This window comes from Sinocyclocheilus anshuiensis, unplaced genomic scaffold, assembly GCF_001515605.1.
Source record: "Sinocyclocheilus anshuiensis isolate Anshui unplaced genomic scaffold, SAMN03320099.WGS_v1.1 scaffold1024, whole genome shotgun sequence".
Taxonomy (NCBI): domain Eukaryota; kingdom Metazoa; phylum Chordata; class Actinopteri; order Cypriniformes; family Cyprinidae; genus Sinocyclocheilus; species Sinocyclocheilus anshuiensis.
In genome coordinates, this window is record NW_015552843.1 from 2,199,387 (window position 1) to 2,221,846 (window position 22,460).

Sequence of the window (22,460 nt, forward strand, 5' to 3'; positions counted from 1 at the left end):
AAATCATTCTAATATGCTGATTTGCTACTCAAGAAACATTTCTTATAATTATCAATGTTGAAAAACAGTTGTGCGCCTTCATATTTTTGTTGAAACCATGAAACGTTTTATTCAGGACTCTTTGAGGAATAGAAAGTAAAAAAAAAAAGTGTTTATTTGAAATGGAAATCTTTTATAACATTATAACCGTACTGCAACTGTATATAACTTGTATATTTACTGTAACTTTTGAATTTAATGTGTAAAGTAATAATTTATTTTGTGGTAATGTTTGTAGATAAAATGTTTTCCCTTGTTGAAATCAATTTGTTTATTTCAGAGAAAGAATGTGACTTGGACAAGCACTGTGGGGTGATGGATCCTGAGAGAAAGAAACTGTGCACCAGAATGCTGACCTGTAATGTGAGTATATATTTAATATACAGAAACAAGTACACCAGCATAAAAAATTGAGCGATTTTGGACCGAAGCAAGCATTAATCTCTTGCTGGTGTTTCTGTTATCTCCTCTGCTGCAGATTCATTCCATCCATCAGCGCCGGCAAGTGGTAGGGAGGCGGAAACCTTTCGACCAGCTTGTAATGGAGCTGAAGATGAGCTCAAAGCCTCGAGAGCGCCCCCCTTTGCCCAGAGAGGTTCCTGATGAAGGCTCTGCCCAACATGTGACCCCTGCGTCTCAGATTGGGCCTCTGCACTACAAATGCCAAATAACTAACTCTTCTATTCTCAGGTCTATAGTTCTGCATTCTGTGATTTAAAGGGATAGTTCACCAAAAAATGAAAATTCTGTCAATAATTACCCTCATGTCGTTCCAAACTTAAGACCTTTGTTCATCTTCAGAACACAAATTAAGATATTTTTTATGAAATCTGAGAGCTTTCTGACCCTGCATTGACAGCAACGGAACTACCACGTGCAAGGCCCAGAAAAGTAGTCGGCAGGACCACACGCATGAACACCTGTCAAAGACTAACATGAAAGAGAAGAAGTTGTTGAATAAAGTCATTATTTTTGTTTTCTTTGCGCACAAAATGTTTTCTCATAGCTTCATAAAATTAAGGTTGAACCACTGATGTCACATGGACTATTTTTACAATGTCCTTACTACCTTTCTGAGCCTTGTATGTTTCAGTTGCGTTGCTGTCTATGCAGAGTCAGAAAGCTCTTAGATTTCCTCAAAAATATCTTAATTTGTGTTCTGAAGATGAACGATGGTCCTACAGGTTTGGAGCGACATGAGGGTGAGTAATTAATGACAGAATTTTCATTTTTGTGTGAACTTACCCTTTAAATAATGGAGAGTGAAGCTTTCAAGCTTATGTGATACTTAGACAGGACATTTATCTGAATGTGTGTGTTTACAGGTCCATGAATTCAGCAGAGGGTGTTGTAGAGATGAAGCAGGAGGTGATGTGCTCTGAGGAGCCGCAGGTGGAGTCCAGTGAGGAGAGTGATGGGGAGAACCGTGAGGACTTTGCTCATTTACCAGCAAGCACCTTGCACCCTAAACCCCTGGGTGTAAGTTTTTTTCTTCATATCAAAATTTAAGCACTTTTTAAACTAAAAAAATAAAATGAACCCATGTTTGTCTCCTCTCTCTTTTCTTCCCAGCTTTGCACCTTTGGGGCACGTGTTCTTGGCCGCAGTGTGTTAGCGTTTGACCGAAGGATGCTCCACCTGCGGTCAGCTTTCTGTGTTATGATGGAGCAGCACCTCAGCACTTATCTATGGAAGTAAGATGTTTTACATCAAGCTGAAGATCTTGTGACATTCACAAGGCTTATATTTTCTGTGTTCTCAACATTTAGTTAATTGCAGGAAATGCAGTGTGGTCTAGAAGTCTGAGAGCACTATTAAAAATATTTCTACTTTTGTATTTTCCTTATCTAATGCAATGTAATTTTTTATTATAAATATGATCATCATAACAAATGTATTGAAAAAAAGTAAAGGAATAATTAATATTTTGAATTTGCTTTTGAATTAGAATTTTAGTTACATTTTTAGTAATGAGCTGCTTATATTTCTATTTAGATTTTTTTTTTTTTTTTTGGTTTTATTCAATTTTGGTACTTCAACTTCAACTTATTTCACTTGGTGTCCAAGGAAACATTTCTAATTTCTGATTAATTCTTTAATGCTTTAATTCATCTCTTTACATTTTTGTTATTTTTCATTACAAATGTATTGTCAGTATAATACATTTTTAATAAATAAAATAAATAAATACATATTTGATTTAAAATAAACATGTATTTAATTAATCTACTATTATTAAATGCTAATAATAATTATTATGTTTTTTAATTAGTTTATATTAATTTCTTTGCTTTAATTTCTTTAATTACAAAATGGGTTGTTTTTAAATGTATTTGTGCAAGAATGGATTTTTTTGTTCTTTTGCCTGTGAATTTTGTTTGTTATAAGTATATCCTATGTCTGCAGGAAAATCCCTCAGGTGTCAGAACTATGCTCTCATCAACCCCTAAACACCACAAACACCTACAATTCCCATGATGCCACGCGCAGCTCAGTACCCATCTGCAGCGCCTCCACTCTCAGGACAAGCACCTCAGGACAATCAGAGCCCACTAACCTAACAGCCGCCTCCAAACTACCAACGAAAGCCCAGACGACCTCAGGCCCCGCCCGGCACCGTAACCCTGCGGGTCGGACCAGCAAACAGGCTTTGCAAGCGGGTTTCAGGGAGCTTCAGGAAAGTCCCACAGCCAACAAGCACCGGAAATCACCCAAAGAGGACAAGGACTCGCCTGGACAGTCCAAAATCCTATTTCTCCCCCACCACAAAGACCGCCAGTCCTCCTTGAACAGAACTACGATTTCCTCACCGCATGGACCATTTAATGGCGCACACTCACTTGGCAGCAGAACACACCCACCTGAAATGAAGGGGCTGATTAAGCAAAGCCCCGCCCACATCTCCCCCACTCCCTCCCCAGAGTCTGATAAGGGAGGGCCCTCAGGGCTCAATCAAAGGGCTGTTGGGTACGAGCATAAAGGTCCTGGCAGGAAACGTAAGACCTGCGACGCCTCTCCCCCCAAAAACAATTCATGTGCCCCTAAACCCAATATCCTCTCCTCTTTCTCCCAAACTCACTCCAGCCTGGTGTCCTGGGGTGGGGATGGCAGACCAGCATCAACCTCCCACAGTCTGCCAAAGAAACTAGGTGCACAGAAGGTATGTTTAACACATTTATCAGTAGTTTAAAGGAGACCTATTATACCCCCTTTTTACAATATGTAATATAAGTCTCTGGTGTCCCCAGAATGTGTCTGTGGAGTTTCAGCTCAAAATACTCCACAGATCATGTATTATATAATTTTGAAAATGCCTATTTTGAGTGGAAGCAGAAACACAATGTTTTTCGGGCCTGTGTCTTTAAATGCAAATGAGCTGCTGCTCCCTGTCCCCTTTTCCAGAATAGAGCTGCGTCATTACAGCTCGTACCTACTAAAAACATCTGTTTTAGTTCTGATTATCATGTTTATCGCGCTGAAATCATGCGTTTTAAACCATATGAGTTTAAACTTCAGATATACGTTTTTTTGAGCGCACACATCCTAAGCACACGGAAAGAAAGCGGCTGTTCCAGCATGTGAGTACTAAACTAAGTTCTCTTTCACACACAAGTTTACGTTAAAAACACACGACTTACAAAAAACAGTCGGTTATGTCCGTGAAGGTAAACAGCTGGGAAATAAATCGCATGTTTATTTTAGATCTGTGGCAGAAGCAATATACAGTAAATAAATCAATAAATCCACTGCTCTCTTGTCTCCTCTGAGGCTGGGACTCTAAACAGTGTTCTGTGCTCATCTGTGCAGCCAAAGACAGAACAGTTAGCACGTTTTGCTCAAACTTTCACCATGGCATTAGAACTGGTACACCGTTGTCGCTTGCGAAAACACAATAACGGCGCCGTGGGTGTAAACTTACAGATTAAGGGGCGGTAATATTATAATGAGATCCCTTTGCCACGTCACTAAGGGAGCGAATTGGAAAAGTCAGATTTTCATGATATGTCACCTTTAACTAATTTTTTTTATTCATTTAAATTTTTCTTCAGTGGTTTAAAGCTCAAAAGAATCTCAATAAATGAAATCTAATATTAAAAAAGCATCTCTCATTATATAATTGGGTTCCTTTGTCTTAAAAGATGCCGCTAAACATGATTCATAGAAAAAATATGGTAGTTAATTTAAAATTGTATTATTTTAAATACTATACTATTTGTTAATATTTTGAATTAGGTTTTATTTTTTAAAATGTCTGTTTTCATTTTAAATTTAGCTTAAGCTTTAGTCATTTTTGTTATGTGCTTATTAGAGTTTGTTAAATATTGTATTTTATATTATATTAATATTTTATTTTCAGTTCTAGTAATTTTAATACTTAAACATATTTCAGTCAGTTGCCAAGGCAAGTTTTTTTTACATTGACATTTTTAATCTAATATCTTTATTTTATTTTAGGTTTTTATTTCAATTTCCAAAAACCGTTTTAAAGGGATAGTTCACCCAAAAATGAAAATAGTAATCATTTACTAACCCTCCTGTCATTCCAAACCTGTATGAGTTTTTTTTCTTGTGTCAAATATAAAAGAAGATATTTTGAAGAATGCTGGTAATCAGAGAGTTAATGGTCCCCATTGACTTCCATAGTATTTCTGTTTGGTACAACTGTTTGGTTTTTCAAAATTCTTCAAAATATCTTCTTTTGTGTTCAATGTAAGAAAAGAAACATATACAGGTTTGGAACGTAAATGATGACAAAATGTTCATTTTTGGGTGAACTATTACACTATACTATGTTGTTGATTCTAAATGTATTGAAAACATTTTAAATCATACTTTAAACAGCATTTTATAATCTTATGTAAAATATTTGTTACATTTCTATATTATCATAATTTTTGTGCATGCAGTGAAAAACTGAAGAAATGATAGCCAGTTACAGTATCTAAAACTATACATTTTCCTTTACAAAATCCAATTTTTTTTCTTCTTTTTTTAGTACTTATAAATATTTGTTGTTTTTTTTAACTACCCAAAATTAAAAAGCTTTTATAGGCTATTAGGCTAATGATATGATTCATCTAATGTGAGTGCACATCATTTAAAAGTACTATTGATTTGTTTAGGCATAAAACACTTCAATACTGAAAATACTTAGTGCACCTTTTAATGTTTGTTTGAAGTGATGTGTTAAATAACCTAATACGACCAATGTGTAGGGGTCTGGAAGCTCAAGCAGCTCTTGGTAGACATATAATCCTCTTGTTAGGGAAAGGAAATACATTAAAGTTATTGAAGAAAACTGGCAAAGCTTACTTTTTAAACACTTCAAAGATTAAAAATACACAGTGTTAGATAAAACAACAAGTATGATTGATAGTCAGTTAAGATGAATCATCAAGGTTTAATTCAGTACAGTGGTTGAGTCTCAGCTCTGAATTTAGATCCTTTTCCTGACCATCTGCTCTTCTTTTCTCCCAACAGCCAAAGCTTCTACACTGAGGGAGTCTGCCTTAAACTCCTCCAGAAGCACAGGCTTACTGCCATGTATTTGCCACAGACTTTATGCACAGGATGCTTGAAGTTCACTGTAGGAGGACGTATCTATATGTATGTATGTATGTATGTATGTGTGTGTGTGTCTGTGTTTTGTATACTGGATTTCTATGTGAATGAATGTTTGTGAATGACCTGCAAATGAATATAGAAATACCTCAAGACCTTCCTTATGCTGCTAAACAGACTGTCAGATAATGGACTCTGAAATAAATATGCCAACACATTTCTGTTGTTTTGCTCTTTATGAATTGAGCTGCATCATCTTACCACTAGATGACACTAAACAGCTAGATACCTCCATCTTACACAGGCAGGCCAAAGGGTCATTTTTTTGTTTGTTGCGCTGGATGAACAGTGGTCATGCACTTCGGCGTAGATGCTGCAAAGCTTAGTTTACAGATGTCATTGAGGCTGTCATAGAGGTTGCTTCAGGAAAATAGTGTCAGCTAAATGTAAACTAACATGTCTGTATGATTGGACAAGAAGCATAAAAACAGTCAATTTTTTTATTTGCTTTTATATTATTGATAAGTAATACTTCTCATAGACACACTTCCATGTGGGAGGACTGCGAGATGGTCCTCACTGCAGAACACAAGATCCAGGGGGCGTGGTTGGATCAGATCCAACTCCTCCCACCTTACATATACCTAAACCTACCCGTCTCCACCCCCTGATCCCTAAACCCACCCTTACCTAAACCTACCCGTCTCCACCCCCTGATCCCTAAATCCACCCATCTCCACCCCTAAACCTACCAATCCCCACCCCCTAGATGTGGATCCAACCACGCCCCCTGGATCTTGTGTTCTGCAGTGAGGGGCTACTGAGGACTGCTGGTCCAGAATCATTTTCTGGATTATCCTCAAGCAGACCGTTTCACTCTAGGATAGGGAACTACACCACCCGGCACTCATCAGTCTCATTTTTGACATTCAGACTAAATAAGCTTTTACAGTAAGGCCTCTAACTCTAATACTGGACCTGACAGCATTTCTGTTCTCGCTTTCAGAGGCTAGTAATGATGGCTGAGACTTTAGATCTCAAACCAATTAGGGTTCACACAGTTGTTTTTTTTAGCAGTATGTATGTATGTCAGGATGCTTGCTTACTAAGAATTGGTACAGATATGTCTACATTTCTGAGATTCTGGTAGATTTGTGTTAGTCTACTTTTTATGTACTCAAATCTAGACTTAATAGACTAGACTAACTATCAAATGCTGTTGATATTGGTGCTTGTTTTGAATTCTGTTAATCTAGAGTTTTAGGAGTCTAAATGTTAGTAAAGAACAGAAGGGACTTGATCTAGTCTCTAGTACCACGTATCTCTAGCACCAAGTTTTTAAGATCGTTCATATCAAAAAGGATAACTGTAACAATAAATTTATTCCATGTCCAACAAAACCACATCAACAAAATGTTATGTTTATTGTACTGTAGGTATGCGCTGCAGTTATGTAATTTGCCACTTTAAATGCTCAAGTTTCTTAAAGTTGTGTGGATTCTGATTTTTAAAAAAAATTATTGTTCGTCAGCTGGAAAAAAAAATTGTGAAAGGGATTCCAACCATATAGTTGCCCTTATAGTTAAAGTTGTGGTTTGGACTCCACTATTCGTAAAGAAATAGAATGATTATTACAGCTTTGTAGTTACTATTATAGTTATCGTCCTTGGTGTGAACGGGCCTATAAATCGATACTAAGGCTAATATAGGACAGTTTTGAGAGTTAACATTTGCACAAGTGCTTCTAAAATTAGCTATTTTGACATTCTGAGAGGCTGCAAGTCAACATGTAATCAAAATGCACCCTATTTACTTATTTAATAGATTTATTATGAACAATTCTTCTGTTATTTCAAGGAAAAATGGTTTGTCTTTAGAATATTTATCAGAATAACGCCACGTTTCAATCAATTCAATCAATTTTTTCCCCACTTTTTTTCTTGTTGAATATAACGTTTTGCTTAGAAATACATCTTATTACAAAAGGAAAGCGGGCTGGGAACAGCAATCCACGTTTACATTTCTAATTAATGCAACAGAGTTTTGGTACTTTGATGCAGTCTGTGATTATTCTTGAGATTTAATTTACTGACATTAAAAAAATCTCAATTTCTTTGTCTAAATAACAACATATAATAGACAAATAGATGATCAAATTTCAAAATACATGACAGAGAAAGACCTTTACAGTCAGTGTCATTAAAATAGGTTTACCAATATCCTATAGTCACAAGTGGAATCTAGACAACTGTATAGGAACAACAATACACAGAAGAACAAGGAATTAACTGAGTCTCTTTGGAACCTCAAGGGGAAAAAAGCTACCTAAAATGACACGATCTCATAAACACTGTAAAAACAAACACTGTTTGCACATACAAAAGCACAGATGTACTGTCAAATGCTGAGTAATGAACAGTGGAACTCTGCTCATAGCGAAATAGCCAAGGACACACAGTTCAGAAGAACACACACGACGGGCGAAAAGCTGCTGGATGAGGTTTTAGGGGGAGCACTTGGCTTTTCTGTCTCTTTGTGAACAGACCGCAGAGATCTCAGGCCTCCTCCCACAGCGCTCGTGATGGTAAGGCCTTTCCCTCCCCTCCACACTAATTTGGGATTGCAGCTGGAGAGACCGTAACTGCCCATGACTGCAGTCTGCCATAGCTGCTATTATCTGTCATTCCCTCTCCCTGAGATAATACTGTTTGTGAGTTCATCCACCTATCAAACATTTAATAGCGTCACCCACTCCCTTGCTCGCAAAACAGGATGTAATTACGATGTTACTAGGGAAAGAGGACGGAGGAAACTAAGATTGCTCCCGCTGATCCCAACCAGACCCTGTTATAAATATGTGGTTATGGTTAACACGTGAGATGCGTCCCGATTTCTTTCCAGGAACACAAGAATGGAAGTGGCATTCCCAGAATTAAGGGTTCTAGAGACTGTGTGCGCTGCGCTGGACGTTCTAAATCCACGTCTGGTTCTCTAACATCATTGACTGGCGTTCTAGAACAGTCCTATCATGCCCTTCGAGTCCACCAGGACAATAACGTTGTAATCAAAATGCGTAATGTTGATATCTGGTTGGAATGCATCTAGTCATCTACCTTGAGCACAGGCCAACAAGCTTTACGCATTACATTATGATTCATAGCAGTCTCTTTAGATTCCTATGGCATTGTATATGCAAATATAATATTGGTCTTTGAGAGATCACTGCTGTATGCCTGCAGTAATAATTTAGAATCTCAGAACATAGGGGGATTCGGCTAATCACTGTGTTTTGACCTGCGTTCAAACTTCAAACTTGATTTTCTAAATCATTCAGAAAATGATGATGGTTTGAGCTAAAAAAAAAAACATGTTCCACAGAAACGAATACTTTTTCATCATTTTCTTGTGACTGTCCTCTCAAATGCTATAATTGCTTTCTCCTGCAATGACCAACTGCATATGGCTTTACATAAAGTGGTATGGTTGGTCAGTTAGCGTAAATTGTGGTAAATATTATTAGCTACAAGGGCTTCATTCTATGCTATATTCTTCTTAACATTAGCAGTCTGCAAAGCTCATGCTTATGATGTGATTATATAGAGGATGTATTAATGTTCTAGTGTCTCAACCTATAGCTTTCTAGCTTGATCATTGAGAAATCGCAAATTGCATTTGTTGTTTACCCAGACTACCTCTAGTCACACTTAGTGGGCTTAAACTCACAGGAACATCTAAACACTCCAAGTTTAGGTTCCACTAATATGGCAAGACCTTTTCACAGTATATACTTAAGTGCTACAGATTAAAATGCTGGAAAGGTTTTGCAGAAACAGCCAAACACTGAGGATGGCAAACTGTGTACTCTAGTCTCTTAGTCCAGGAAAGCCACAACAACGAACTGTCTCTAGCCAAAAAGACACATCCTCCCTCAGACTACAATGGGAGTATCAGAAAAGGCCGAACTAATAGAGTCTGCCACCGATTTCTTCCGCTTTCCTTTTCCCTGCATGGCCTCCTCATCCACTTCTTCATCTCCGTTAGGATTCACCTTTCCATTCTGTCCCTGCAGGTCCTTGGGGTCTATGAAGGCCACGTGCCTGTTGAGCTCTGCTTTGGTTGCCATATCCTCGTGCGTCGGGGTGGCGCTGAGCATGGAGGAGTGGATGCTGTCTTCATGCTGGTTCTTTTTGCCCTGGTCTGGACAGCAGAAGCAGCGGCAGGGTGTCAGGTACAGATAGATAAGAACCAGGACCACGCTGGCCAAGCAGCCCACCAGAGTGGTGTACGCAGTGTTGAGGGTCTCGCCGTTGCCGTTGAGGGTGAAGTTGTGGACTTTGACCACCACATAGAGCGTTTCGTTGAGGTATTCACTCACGGCGAAGCAGGTGTACACACCTGAGTCCTCAGGTCGTATCGATTTTATCTCAAGGTTGCCATTTTTCACAAACTTGTCGTTATTTGTATCGCCCTGGTTACTGTCAGGAGGCACCAATATGTTTCCAGGCAGCATCCAGGTCTTGGACATTTTCCGCTGTTTGGTATCACAGCTGAGGGTGAGCGTCTGCTCCAAATAAGCCTCTTGGTCGGTTTCTTTAAACGTGCTGCAGTTCATATGAGTGTTGAGACCGTACAAACGCAGCACCCGTTTATCTGGGCCGGGATGCACACAGGTGTGTTCGTCCTTGAAGTCCACAGCTGAATTGAGCCGTCGGATATACCAATGAGCCATCAAACTGTACAGCTCGCAGTCGCAGATGAGGGTGTTGTTGTGGAAGTACAGCCCATTCTTGATCCAGGCCGGCAGCGCCTGGAGGTCTTGAATGGGGAGAACCTTGATCCGATTGGAAGACAAGTCCAACAGGCTCAGCTTGTCCTGTCGGCTCTTGTCCTTGACGAGCTCCAGGGGGAAGCGGGACACCTGGTTCTGGCTCAGGTAGAGCTTCTGCAGGCCACTGAGGCCCGAGAAGGCTGTGCGGTCGATCTGCGAGATCTGGTTGTTGTAGAGCAGCAGAACCTCCAGATGTAGCAGTGGCTCGAAAATGAACTCGTCTAGCTGTCGCAGTTTATTCGATGACAGATCCAAGTAGCGCAATTGCTTTACGAAAATGAACGCCTCAGAAGAGATGAACAACAAACCATTGTGGCTGAGCAAGAGGTTGTGGAGGTTGGGAAGTTTGTGCTTGGTCCATTGTGCGCGTAGTCCGGTTATCTCATTAAAACTAATGTCAAGCACAGCTGTGTAGTTGGGCAGCTCGGACGGAACCATCGTCAAGTTCATCTTGGAGCAGCTGACGATGTTACTGGCGCATATGCACATTTTGTGACAATTCAGCATCGATCCTCTGGACCTGGGGATCAGTGCGAGAATAAAGGACAAGCAGACAGCCCACCTAATGCACCACTTTATGGAAGGGGGCATCTCTGACACGCAGTTAAATTGTGGATGTAGCATAAGTCATAGAATCCTCTTCAGTAATGTGGCTGCGTAAATCTTTTCCACACTGTTTGGAGGAACAGCTTGTGGGACTGATGATGCAAATTTAGAGCTACAAGACAAAAAGAAACAAAAGCGATTTATGTTTTATGTACTGTTTCAAGAAACAAATTGTTTCAAATTGGTAACCTGTTTAGACCCCACTGTCCATTTCTTTCTTTTTCTGTCATTTAGTAATCAAATCACAGAATTTTTAGATTGTTACAAAGTAAATGCTTAATTCATTGCTGCTTTTTGACAAAATGTTGTTTTGAAACTGTGGCCTGTGGCGGCAGAAACTAATAACATAATTCTATTGTATTTATAATTTAGTTATATTTGAGTCAGATTATCTGCAGACCATGCCTGATAAAAGTTATTATATGGATATTTCGTTTTCATAGCCATTTGCCTGTAAAAATAATAGACGTCTATTGCACAACATTGCTTATGTTGATATTCAACTTTTATGTCTGTCTGAAAACATACCAAAGTTGTAGGTGGTGTGGCACTGTGAAGAAAAAACCCCTGAGCTGGTCACCGAAAAAGTGCAGGTTTGAGAGGACGATCCAAATGACCATCCCTGTAAACGTACATACTTAGCTATATAAATTATATTTATTAGTTCATCTTACTCTGATAAAACAGAATATAACCTGAGCCCTTCACAACTATCTATTGTTCATTATCTATTGTTCAATGGTCAAGTTTATGGTTGGTTAAAAACTCTTTTAGGACATGTTAGCTGGTAAAAGCTGGCAGAGCGTTTTGGACCAGAAAACAAACCAGCTACCATCTATTCATAAGGTCATCAAACTAGTCTGTTACATGGTAGCTGGTCAACGAGCTATAGCTTGCGCCAACTAATGACCATCAACTACACTGGATTTTCTAACAAGGTTTTTAAGTAGAAATAAAGCACGGTCACGTTTTGTGTCCTTTGGAACATAAGTCGTGTCTGAACGAGTTAAGGTAACATGCATGAATGTGAAAACATTATTGTCAGGACAAGCGCGCGCTCAACGCGCACAACATTATGCATGCGCATAGGTTTACAAACAAGCTCTGACCTTTTCATTCAGAGAAGAGTATGTGGCCCACATGGCGGTATCTAACTGTACAACAACAATATGTGTTTTATTTATTTTATTTATTTATTTTTTTATGTGTTTGCATGTCAAAGGGGAAAAAAAGCTAATTTGATAAACGCTCAAAAAAAGTGGCAAAACTCACTGTATCTCTGTGTTATGGCCTCTACGGACTCAACATGGTGTAGCATTGCACTATTTACCGTATGCATGCAGTAACCCGTGATTTGAATGGGATAAAAATTGCAGTCCCAAAAAACGCATAAATATATTACCTGCATACTGTTGTGCTTAAAAATTGTAAGCTAATTATAAAGTAAAACATTGTCTCTTTTTATCCGTTTCACATCACATCAGTGTGACACGTCTTTCCCATTTAAAGAGAAAAGACAAAACGGAAACGACGAGGAAGAGGTGTAGACGTGTAGTCTTCAGAGAGACTGAAAATAAAACGTTTCAGCACGAGCGCAGAGCGACAAACGATGGCAGACGCACCGATAGAGCTTAACACGAGCAAGAATATAACATTACGTAAAGAAATAGATTCAACGCCATATCTCAGTACTAACCTTGAGATGTATCACCGCAGAGACGCATTAATCCCTTTAGAAAGTCCATTTCCTAAGGAGCGCTAGAGCTTTTCTATGATCCAGTGTGACTGAACGGGTGTAAATAAGCCCGTCGCAGCGCACACACCTCTGATCAGCAGCAGCAGCAGCATCTCTTCATGGGCGCATGAGCAGACCTGCACACACACACACACACACACACAATCAACGGCTCCTACTGGAGCACTTGAGTCTGTGTCCGCATAGGCGAATCATCCGAGAAGAGGTCCGTATTTCTTTTTATTATACTTTCGTTTTGATTTACATCATTTTTAAAATTGTAACATTATTTACAACTGAGCACCTAATTATACATTTATGAAAGTAGCTTATTATTTCTGGTCAATGTTTTTCAGTTCAGTAAGAGCCTATAGAATGCTACAAACAATAAAGTATCTATCTATCTATCTGGTAGATTTTAGAACATGATTATGACCAGCTTATACCAGCTAAGCCACCTATCATATTCCAAAAACACAGAGTAAACATCTTAAAATGGATTTTCTGACAGGCATGAGGCAACTGCAGGGGAAAGGGAATGATAATCAAAGAATAAATACCTGTACATATTTCCTTTATGCTTTTGTTTGATTTAATGTAACACTTTGAAATCTACAATTTTATCGTTCGAATCCATTATGATTACTCTTTAAAACAAGGTTCTATTACTTAATGTATTGACTAGCATTAACCAACAATGAGCAATACATTTTGTTATTAATTTTTGTTAATGTTAAATAACTACAACTGTTCATTGTTAGTTCATGTTAGCTCAGGTCCATTAAATAATATTCACAAATACAACTTTTTATTTTGATAATGTTTTAGTAAATGTTTAAATGACCATTAACTAAGATTAATAAATGATTCAGATGTAATTTTCATTGTTAGTTCGTAATAACTCATGTTAACAAATGGAACCTTAATGTAAAGAGTTATTTGTGAACAATTACACAGAGCAATATACAATATAGAGCCTTTAAATATTACATCAATAGTAAAGATAGAAATTTGACACTTGTAACAAACAAAGTAATAATCTCTTATGCAAGAGAATAAGCGTAATTTTCTTCCATGAAAACCCAGGAGAGTCGGCGACCGGCTGACACTGACGCTCCTGCAGGTTTGTAATTGCACTCTTGCATACGTAATTGCATTAGTCCAGTCTTTAATTAATTGCCTTTCTCCTTTTGTCTCATAAAAAATGTACCTTAAAACAACTTAAGATGAATAAAATTCTCTGAATGCATCAACATGAAAATGCCAGTAAATAAATAATTCTGCAACTTCCCAGAATATGCCACAGTGACTAATTTGCTAGACACATTTTAGCTCTTACTGATATCTGATACTGATATTTTAGCTCTACTGATACTGAGCTTGTCTTCTCTGCTGACATGTTCTGCATTAGTTTATGGCTATATTAATAGCATGACCTGGGTTGATTTGGAAGGTTACTGTGTCCATTTGGATGAGAGTGTGTTGGCTAAATTCGTGTTCTTGCAATAACCATTGACACTGAAGACCTGCAAAATGGCATCAGGCTCTGTCATTCTTTTTTCTCTCAGATTCTCTCTCCAGCCGGAGCTTTTGAACTGTTCCATAAATCTCAGAGCCAGAGAACAAAGGTGATCACAGTAGGTGGGCTGGAGATGTTGCAGAACTAAAGGATGAATCCATATCATCCTCAATAAATCATTCTCCCATTATCTAAACCATTCCAAATGCACAAAGATTTATTAATACCTAGATTATGCTTCTCATTAAAGGATTCTACAGTCTATGTTGATTATGAAAAGAGAAGTTAGAATTCAAATCTTAAAAGTAAAGGATGGTTCCATGAGGAACGTTTAACATCCAATGGAACCTTTCCATTCAACAAAAGGTTCTTTATAATAGAAAAAAAGGTTCTTTAGATTATTAAAATGAACAGAAATGTTTTTTTTTTTGAAGACCTGTTTACTAAAAGGTTCTTTAGGGAACCAAAAATGGTTATTGTATTGCATTATGTATTATGAAAACCCCCTTTTGGAAACTTTATTTTTAAGAGTGTAGGCCAAATTATACATGCATCAGGTACAGCTATCAGAATAAAACACACAATTTTTTATTTTGAATACAGTGAATGTTAATGGGGTCCAATCATGTTGTTTTGGACCCCACTCATTTTCATTATATGGAGATTATATATATATTTAATATGTGTGTGCGTGTATATAATAATAATAATAATAATTATTATTATTATTTATTTATTTATTTATGTTCAAAATATCTTATTTTTCCATTCCAGAGTCATACAGGTTTGGAACGACATGAGCCTAGCATAAATAATGACCGAATTTTTCGTTTTAGTAAAAAGCTAAATAAAATTAAGAAATTTGAAAAAATATCATGTTTTATGTAATCAAGACCACAACAGACCAAAATACATACAATCATTGAATCTGTTAGCTGGGACCTAAAGACCAGGGTTGAGTGCAAGGGAAAACTGCCAGCAGAATACATCTTAAATTATTATAACTGTTGACGTGTGAACAACCAACAAGATAAATTAGGATGTCAAACACAAACCATACATGGACATGGACAGATAGGAGTCATTCAAGTAATTAAACTTGCTGGAAATTTAAAGGTGACACTGTACAGATCCACAAGGATCCAATCACAGTCATCCACAGGCTCCAGATTGGGCCTAAGATTGAGCCTCCATTAGCCTCTTCATTAGCCCAGATTAACTGCAAAATTCTGTGTTTTTGCAGTCACTTTCTTGCGTAATTAACCATAGTAAAATATCTGGCAGACACCAGCAGTCCAGTGCGTTTGCGCTCAGAATCATTAATGTTCTATTGGACTCCTGCTCCTGCTGTGGAGGGAACAGTGTTGCCTGGCAACTGTTGTGATTTTACATGAGCCGTGGCAGTTGGGTTGCCCACCCTCTGATTGTTGTTGGGATGTCTGCTTAGCCGGGGCTTACCAGGGAGGAAGACAACAGATATAGTGAGAAAGAAGCAGAAAAAATATGAGAAAATTCTGCTGTTGACATGGCAAGTCACAATATAGGATGCTCACCGCTTGATTATAAATTAGCATTTAAATGTATTGAACTGAGAGAGATTGTCTTTCCTTTTCTGTTCTTGCTCTCCAACAATTACTCATCCCCCTATAGCTTCTTACAAAGCTAAACAGACAAATGGAACCCTGTGTTGTCTCCACAATGGTAAACAGAGCTGCAGTCAATGTCTGTGCTCCACCTGGCTGACATATGCAGATGGTAAACACAATCTTTGGTCTCCGGCAGGTGCATTTGATATCAGTTGTGGTATAAACACAGCAAAACTTAAGTTTAAAGGGGTCAGTAAAAGAGATAAATGATCATTCCACATCTTTCATATCACTGTTTTTGAATCAGTATTTTTGTCTCACTTGCCAGTAAAATATCTAAACATTATTAAAATAAGATAAAGTTGCTTTTGCAAAGTTATCAAGTTTTCTCACTCTATTTGCACCTTTTTTTGCTTTAAGTATACTAACAAATTGCTAAAACCAAAATGTGGAGTAAGAAAAGAAGTCTCTTATGTTCACTAAAGCTATATATTTTATTATATTAAATAATAATATTGTTAAATATTATTACAATTTAAAATAACTTTTTTTTTTTAATTTTCATATATTTGAAATGTAATTTATTCCTGTGATTACATCGCTGACTTTCAGCAGTCTTCAGTCACATCCTTCAGAAATTATTCTAATATGCTGATTTGGTTCTCGAGAAACATTTCTTATTGTTATCAATGTTGAAAACAGTTGTGCTGCTTAATATTTTTGTGGAAACCACGACACATTTTTTTCATGTTAATTACCTGAAATAAAAGTCCTTTGTAATATTACAAATGTCTTTACCATCACTTTTGATCGGTGTAATGCATCTTTGCTGAATAAGAATATGAAACTATTTTGAAAAAAAAAAAAACTTTCAAACGGTGGTGCATTCTAATGTTCTCTGAAAATAAAGTCTTATTTTGTTAAGCAGTTTTCCTTCTCAAGTAAATTGATCTTGTTTTCAGGATGTTTTATTCATTATTGGCATAATTAAGTATTTTATGGAAAAGATACAGTACAAAGAAACAACATTTCTTTTTGAGCATGTCTATTTTTGTTAAATGAGCTTGTTGCTTTTCTGCAACAGTCAAGGCACAGCAACAACAGTCAATGCAAAGTGAATAACACATAACTCCTAAGTACACCAGAAAATGCTGGTTATTTATAACATAATTAGACTGACGAGGGTAACAATAGAGGAGCAGGTGGTTTATTCATGGGGGCAGTCCCCCAGTTCCCAGTATTTGCTTTCAGCTTCCAGGGGGAGAGCTCAGTCAATAAGCAGCTAAATGATCCAGAATTATCTGTTACTTCAGTCTATAACTGCAGGGATTTTGTCTTTCTTTAGTGGATTGATGGATTTAGACTCTTTCATGCTCGTGGCTTTTGCCAGCTCCACTAAGAGGTCTTCGCTTAGGGCCCGTCTTACATGAGATCTCTTAAATCTGTGGCTTCGTGATGGTTCAAAGTGCACTTAAAAACCCAAAGAGCTGCTAATGCTTATGTGCACTCAGATAGTCCTAGCACTTCCTCTTCATTTTCCTCAGTATTCACTGCTTATTAATGGCAAACTTCAATTACAATGTTTGGAATGGAAAATGTGTTAATAATCAATCCCAGGATGAATTTGCCAAACGTGTATGCAGCTACAACTTTTGCAATTATATCATAATATTCCAAGGGTTAATGCAAAAGGGTACGCCGATGATAACTCTTGTTTTCTGGATGAACAGCACTATGAGGGCTCATTAGTCAGCACAGACAGGAAGTCGCCCCCATTCTCAGCTAATAACTAAGATTTGTTCAAGCAGCTGGAGAGATTTTGCACCTGCTTTTTGGATCTAGCTGTTATCACTAGTAAGAGACTGTCCCTCTGTCTGAGTAGGCTGCTTCAAAGACACACTGCCAAAAGATTTTTACTGAGAGAGGCACACTGCTAGAGTCCACTCTCCCACTCATCTCTTGTTCAGTCAGTAGTTGCACTGCAAGCATATGTGAAAATAAACATTTCCCTTAATGAGTCTCAGGCTAACGCAGGCTAACTCTAGGTCAGCAGGGAGAGCATATTTCTGAGCCAAAGCTGTTGTTTTTAGCTTTTTACGGTAAATTATAGCACTGCAAGTTGGCAGACAGTGTAGCATTCGAATTCTGGGTCCAGTAAGGGCCCATTCATATACAGAACTCATATTCATGTTTAAAAATGCTTGTAGTGTTGGAGCATAGCATTGTGGGCAGAGCTCCATATAGTGCAGTAACAACTCCATAACAGTGCTTGCGTGACCTGAGAGTCATAGCTTTTGGTAAATCATTTTCAATTGCAGTGCAATTCAGAATGCATGAGTTTTGAGACCTTTAAAAAAAACTATTTTAAGAGTTTTAAGGTCTTTAAACTGGAAATACAAAGCTGAAATAATTGAAAACCGTTGTTTATGAAATAGTAGGCTACTTGAATAAGCTCGCTTGCTTGCAGTGATGGCATATTTTTGTAAGTTAGCATCACACTCATTCCTTTCAAAAGGGCCAAATAGCTTTTGGATTATTGCAGAAAATAAGTTATGTGATCTATAAAAGCTTATGTTTTTACAGGTTTTGTTCATCATGATGATTTTCACAAACATAACTTGATGAATTTTGTCACCTAAATACAGTTGCCAGAAGTAAAAAGCTAAATGTAAGCTATAAACAAACTACACCACAGTTGCGTGACTTCAGCATCACAATCACCAAACCTCAGACAACTCTTTAAGTCTTTCTTTAAAAATATTTTCCCTGAAAATTGGAGATATAACAGTTTACATAAACATAATAAGATGTTTCTTTCGACTGTAGCTGGGATTACAACATCTGCAACATTTACAGTCAGCAAAAGCTGTTGTCATGGAGTATTTAATAGTTTTGAATACTGTGATTATGAAAGCAGAATTGCCTTCTGGCCTGGTATAGTGAGATTTTACAGGAAAGGAAATACATTTGCTCTTGGGAGAAGATTTGCAAGCCATTTCAGGCCACAAAACCATTTCTCTCCAGTACAGCAGCATCCAATCAGAGTAATGTAATAAGCCATTTATCCTCAGATGCCATAGGCAGCTTTCAAAGCCCTTTACAAGGCATAAAGTTCACAGAAAAGAATTTAAATATTTTTAAAAAATGTATTATAGCCTATCTCTTCAGGCCAAGGACCTGCGATCAAATCTGACCAAATACCACCTTGTCAAAAAAAGGGATCAAATTTACATCTCTGTGAGCACAAGCTGACCACCATATTTTCATTAAAATATTCCTGTTGTGGCATTTGCAGGAATGAATGAATAACAACATTTTGAAAGATTTACAATGTTTTTTATTACTATTAATATCCTGACAAAAAAAAAAGACGTCACAAAAATGGTAACAAAACCTGTGAAAGCTCTTTTGTAATAAACAGATGCATCTGCACATAAACAGGCACACCTGGGTTTAAGTGCCCTTCAGTGAGGGCAACAACAAGTGTCTTATTTAACAGAGGTACAAACAGATAACAGAGTGATACTGTGTCCTCGTGGTTTAATTCTTTGCAGGATCAAATGTCCTGTTTCCTGCCTGCTTTTTTCTTGGACTGTGTCTTTATTTATTTATCACTAGGCATGAATAATGAAAAATAGGCGGGAAGTCACTCCAGCAAATGCGCTCAGGGAACATGAAACAGCAAGGGAGTGTCTCAAAGTGCAGGACATGCCATCCTTCACCCTTCACAGGGTTTATGGTGACTGCAGAGGCAACAGAATCAGTAAAGAATAGTGTCATATGATTTGGTGCATGTCTGCATTATTATGGCCATCCTGCTTCTTATGGCCATAGAAATAAAACATAAAGGTGATTTTACCCCATAGCATCCTGAGTTTCCCTTTTGACACTGACCAGATTGTACAAGTCAATCACATGCAGGCCATGTAAGGAAAACTGAACAGAAAAAAATATGTTGCATTTTTGTGGGTTCAGCTAGAATTTATTCAATCATTTTTAGCCTCTTAGTAACCCTCATATCCCTGTATCTGTCTACGTTTTAAAACATTCTACGTCACTCTAATCTTTCTCTTGTTGACAATAGCAGCTGGTCGTCTGCCAAAAGTTTACCGAGCATCAGCTTTTCCTCAAGAACCAGCCCAGATGATTTTCTCCTGCTGTGATCCGTGACTGTAGACTCCACCCCCTCACATAATGACTAGTTCGATTATGCAATGGCTGTGTCCAATAATACTGATGAGAAAGAGTAGAATTGTGTCACTCTGAATATGGGAGTGTATACTGTGTGTGCATCTGCATGTATGACAGAGAACTGGCCCCTATATGTCTGTACTTCCCAGCATGCATCACTCTTATGCATGACATTCAGCTGGCTGCAAGTGTGTGATGACTGAGGATCACAACCAACCTCTTATTGATTATTGCACAATAAACTGCCAAGTATTCTGACTGATGGCTCAGATTCCTGTGGATTTACAAGATAATTATCCCACTAATTGCAGGATTAATGGAGCCTATTGTGCAGATGCAGAACTTATGTGTCATTAACGACGAGCATGTGGCACTGTTGAGAAAAACCCAACAATTAAATTTTACATAAATAGACCTTAGATGCTGTATTTAATTTGACAATCTAATTTGTATTCTGTACAACATATTGATGTTTCAACTATTTAATAAGTACAATCACTATATAATATAATATAATATAATATAATACACATTTTAATGATGCATTTAATGATACATTTCCTTTGGTTATAACATGAGGCTGATCTGTAAAGTCTCCGTTGGGCTCTCTTAAATAATAATAATAATTCATTACATTTATATAGCACTTTTCTGCTTTTCTAAGCACTCTACATTGCGGGGGGGGGGTCTCCTCATCCACCTCCAGTGTTCAGCATCCACCTGGATGATGCGACGACAGCCATAGTGCCCAGAATGCCCACCACACACCAGCTTATTGGTGGAGAGGAGAAAGAGTGATGAAGCCAATCAGCAGATATGGGGACTGTTAGGTGATGATGGTCAGAGGCCAATGGGCGAATTTGGCCAGGACACCAAGGTCACACCTCTACTCTTTTCGAAAGGCATCCTGAGATTTTTACTGACCACAGAGAGTCAGGACCTCGGTTTAATGTCTCATCCGAAAGATGGTGCTTTTTGACAGTATAGTGTCCCTGTCACTATACTGGGGCATTACTAGGACCCACACAGACCACAGGGTGAACTTCAGTGGGCAACCAGTCTTGGGCTGCAGGGCGATATGGCTGCTGGCAAATAGACAAAGGACAAATAGATGACTGTAGCTGTAAAATTGTTCTAAAAGCGGAAAAATCTTAACTCAAGTGTCCTTTCAGAGCGGGTTCCATGTGATGGGCACAATGTGTCCCTGAAGGCACTGGCAACTATGAGCTTATGTAATCAGAACACTGACTGTGCTGTAATGTTTTTATTCAGTTGCAATACCTCCACATAATCATTCAGCAGGAGCTGCAGATTTAGGAAGCAGTCTGTTGAACAGCATTACACTTATAAGTGAAATCTTTCTTTCTCTTGCACTCTGGGAAAAGTTCCATAGGTATGTGTATACTCATCAAAAAAGCACATTAATACTCTATATGATCTACATATTTTTGTCAGATAATTCATTTATGCAGTAGTTAACAGAGTGAAGATGTATCAAAGAAAGCTATTGCACTCTGGTGATTCTGCTGCCTGTAAAACAGTACAGCCGCTTAAACAAGCTGTATGTTTTCTCTGTGTATCTTCATAGAGAATGAGAAGAAAGCATGATTCTTCCTGTCAGTCCTACTATATTACACTGATTTATTTCATGGTGTTAAGTAAAGCTCTTATTCAGTGGTAGTAATCTTATGCTCAGCCACACAGCCTTGTGGTGAGATTTAAGGGCTTTAGTGACATCCTTTCCCCCCACATTCATCTTTGACATTCTGTGCTATACAGCCACCTAATACAGTAGAAGCAAATTCTGAGAGAGAGAGAGAGAGAGAGAGAGAAGATTTATCTTATAAGTCTTATAATATTTTGAGATAATATTTTGCAGGTGTCTTTCCTTATTGTTGTAATGTAACCACATACATGTAATTAAAGAACTAACCATTAAAAATCACATATTGGTCTATTGTGTTCAGCATTATTTTAAATATTCATTCAATAACTGACTTCACCTGTCTTACACTCCTGCTATGGGTTACTGAGCTGACAAAGAGTACACTGTAAAAAATTGTTGAGAAAACTACAATTAAAGCAACTTGATGCAGTAAGACATATGAGTTCTCTCAACAATAGGTTTTTAGTTCTGCTCAGTAAAGATACTTTGTTTAATCAATGTAAATTTGTTTGTTCATGCAATGCTGATTGTCTTATTTTCCTAATAGAAAAATTCTTGTCACAGCAACTGAAAAAGCAATTACTGTCATTGAGATATTTAAAACATTTTTCTGTTGCCTGGATGAAAAAAAACCCGTCGAACGTCACCACATTATCGAATTTATGTTTGTTTACAAAAATGAAATGTAAATGGCCAATTTAGTCTAAGTAAACAATGTTGTCTTTGCT

At 37.8% G+C, this 22,460-nt stretch overlaps 2 protein-coding genes across 3 annotated transcripts in view; one reads left to right on the forward strand and one right to left on the reverse strand.

Moving 5' to 3' along the window:
* atxn7l2b (ataxin 7-like 2b) overlaps positions 1–5,838 on the forward strand; it is a 9,688-nt gene extending 3,850 nt beyond the window's left edge. Inside the window, exons 5-11 of one of the 2 annotated variants that reach the window (XM_016459907.1) lie at positions 320–402; positions 518–729; positions 1,365–1,518; positions 1,612–1,733; positions 2,446–2,490; positions 2,521–3,199; positions 5,521–5,838. In XM_016459907.1, coding sequence (XP_016315393.1) covers positions 320–402; positions 518–729; positions 1,365–1,518; positions 1,612–1,733; positions 2,446–2,490; positions 2,521–3,199; positions 5,521–5,538 — 1,313 coding nt within the window. In that variant the 3' untranslated portion in view covers positions 5,539–5,838. Of the gene's footprint in view, positions 1–319; positions 403–517; positions 730–1,364; positions 1,519–1,611; positions 1,734–2,445; positions 3,200–5,520 lie in introns of both variants that reach the window. The other variant, XM_016459906.1, reaches the window with a different exon arrangement.
* Positions 5,839–7,532: 1,694 nt separating this feature from the next.
* Positions 7,533–12,880, reverse strand: LOC107668119 (amphoterin-induced protein 1-like). Its single transcript, XM_016459914.1, has 2 exons — positions 12,732–12,880; positions 7,533–11,147 (listed from the first exon to the last, which is right to left on the reverse strand). The coding sequence occupies exon 2, from the start codon at positions 11,051–11,053 to the stop codon at positions 9,530–9,532; it is 1,524 nt and encodes a 507-aa protein (XP_016315400.1). The 5' UTR covers positions 11,054–11,147; positions 12,732–12,880; the 3' UTR covers positions 7,533–9,529.
* Between the last annotated feature and the right edge of the window lie 9,580 nt (positions 12,881–22,460).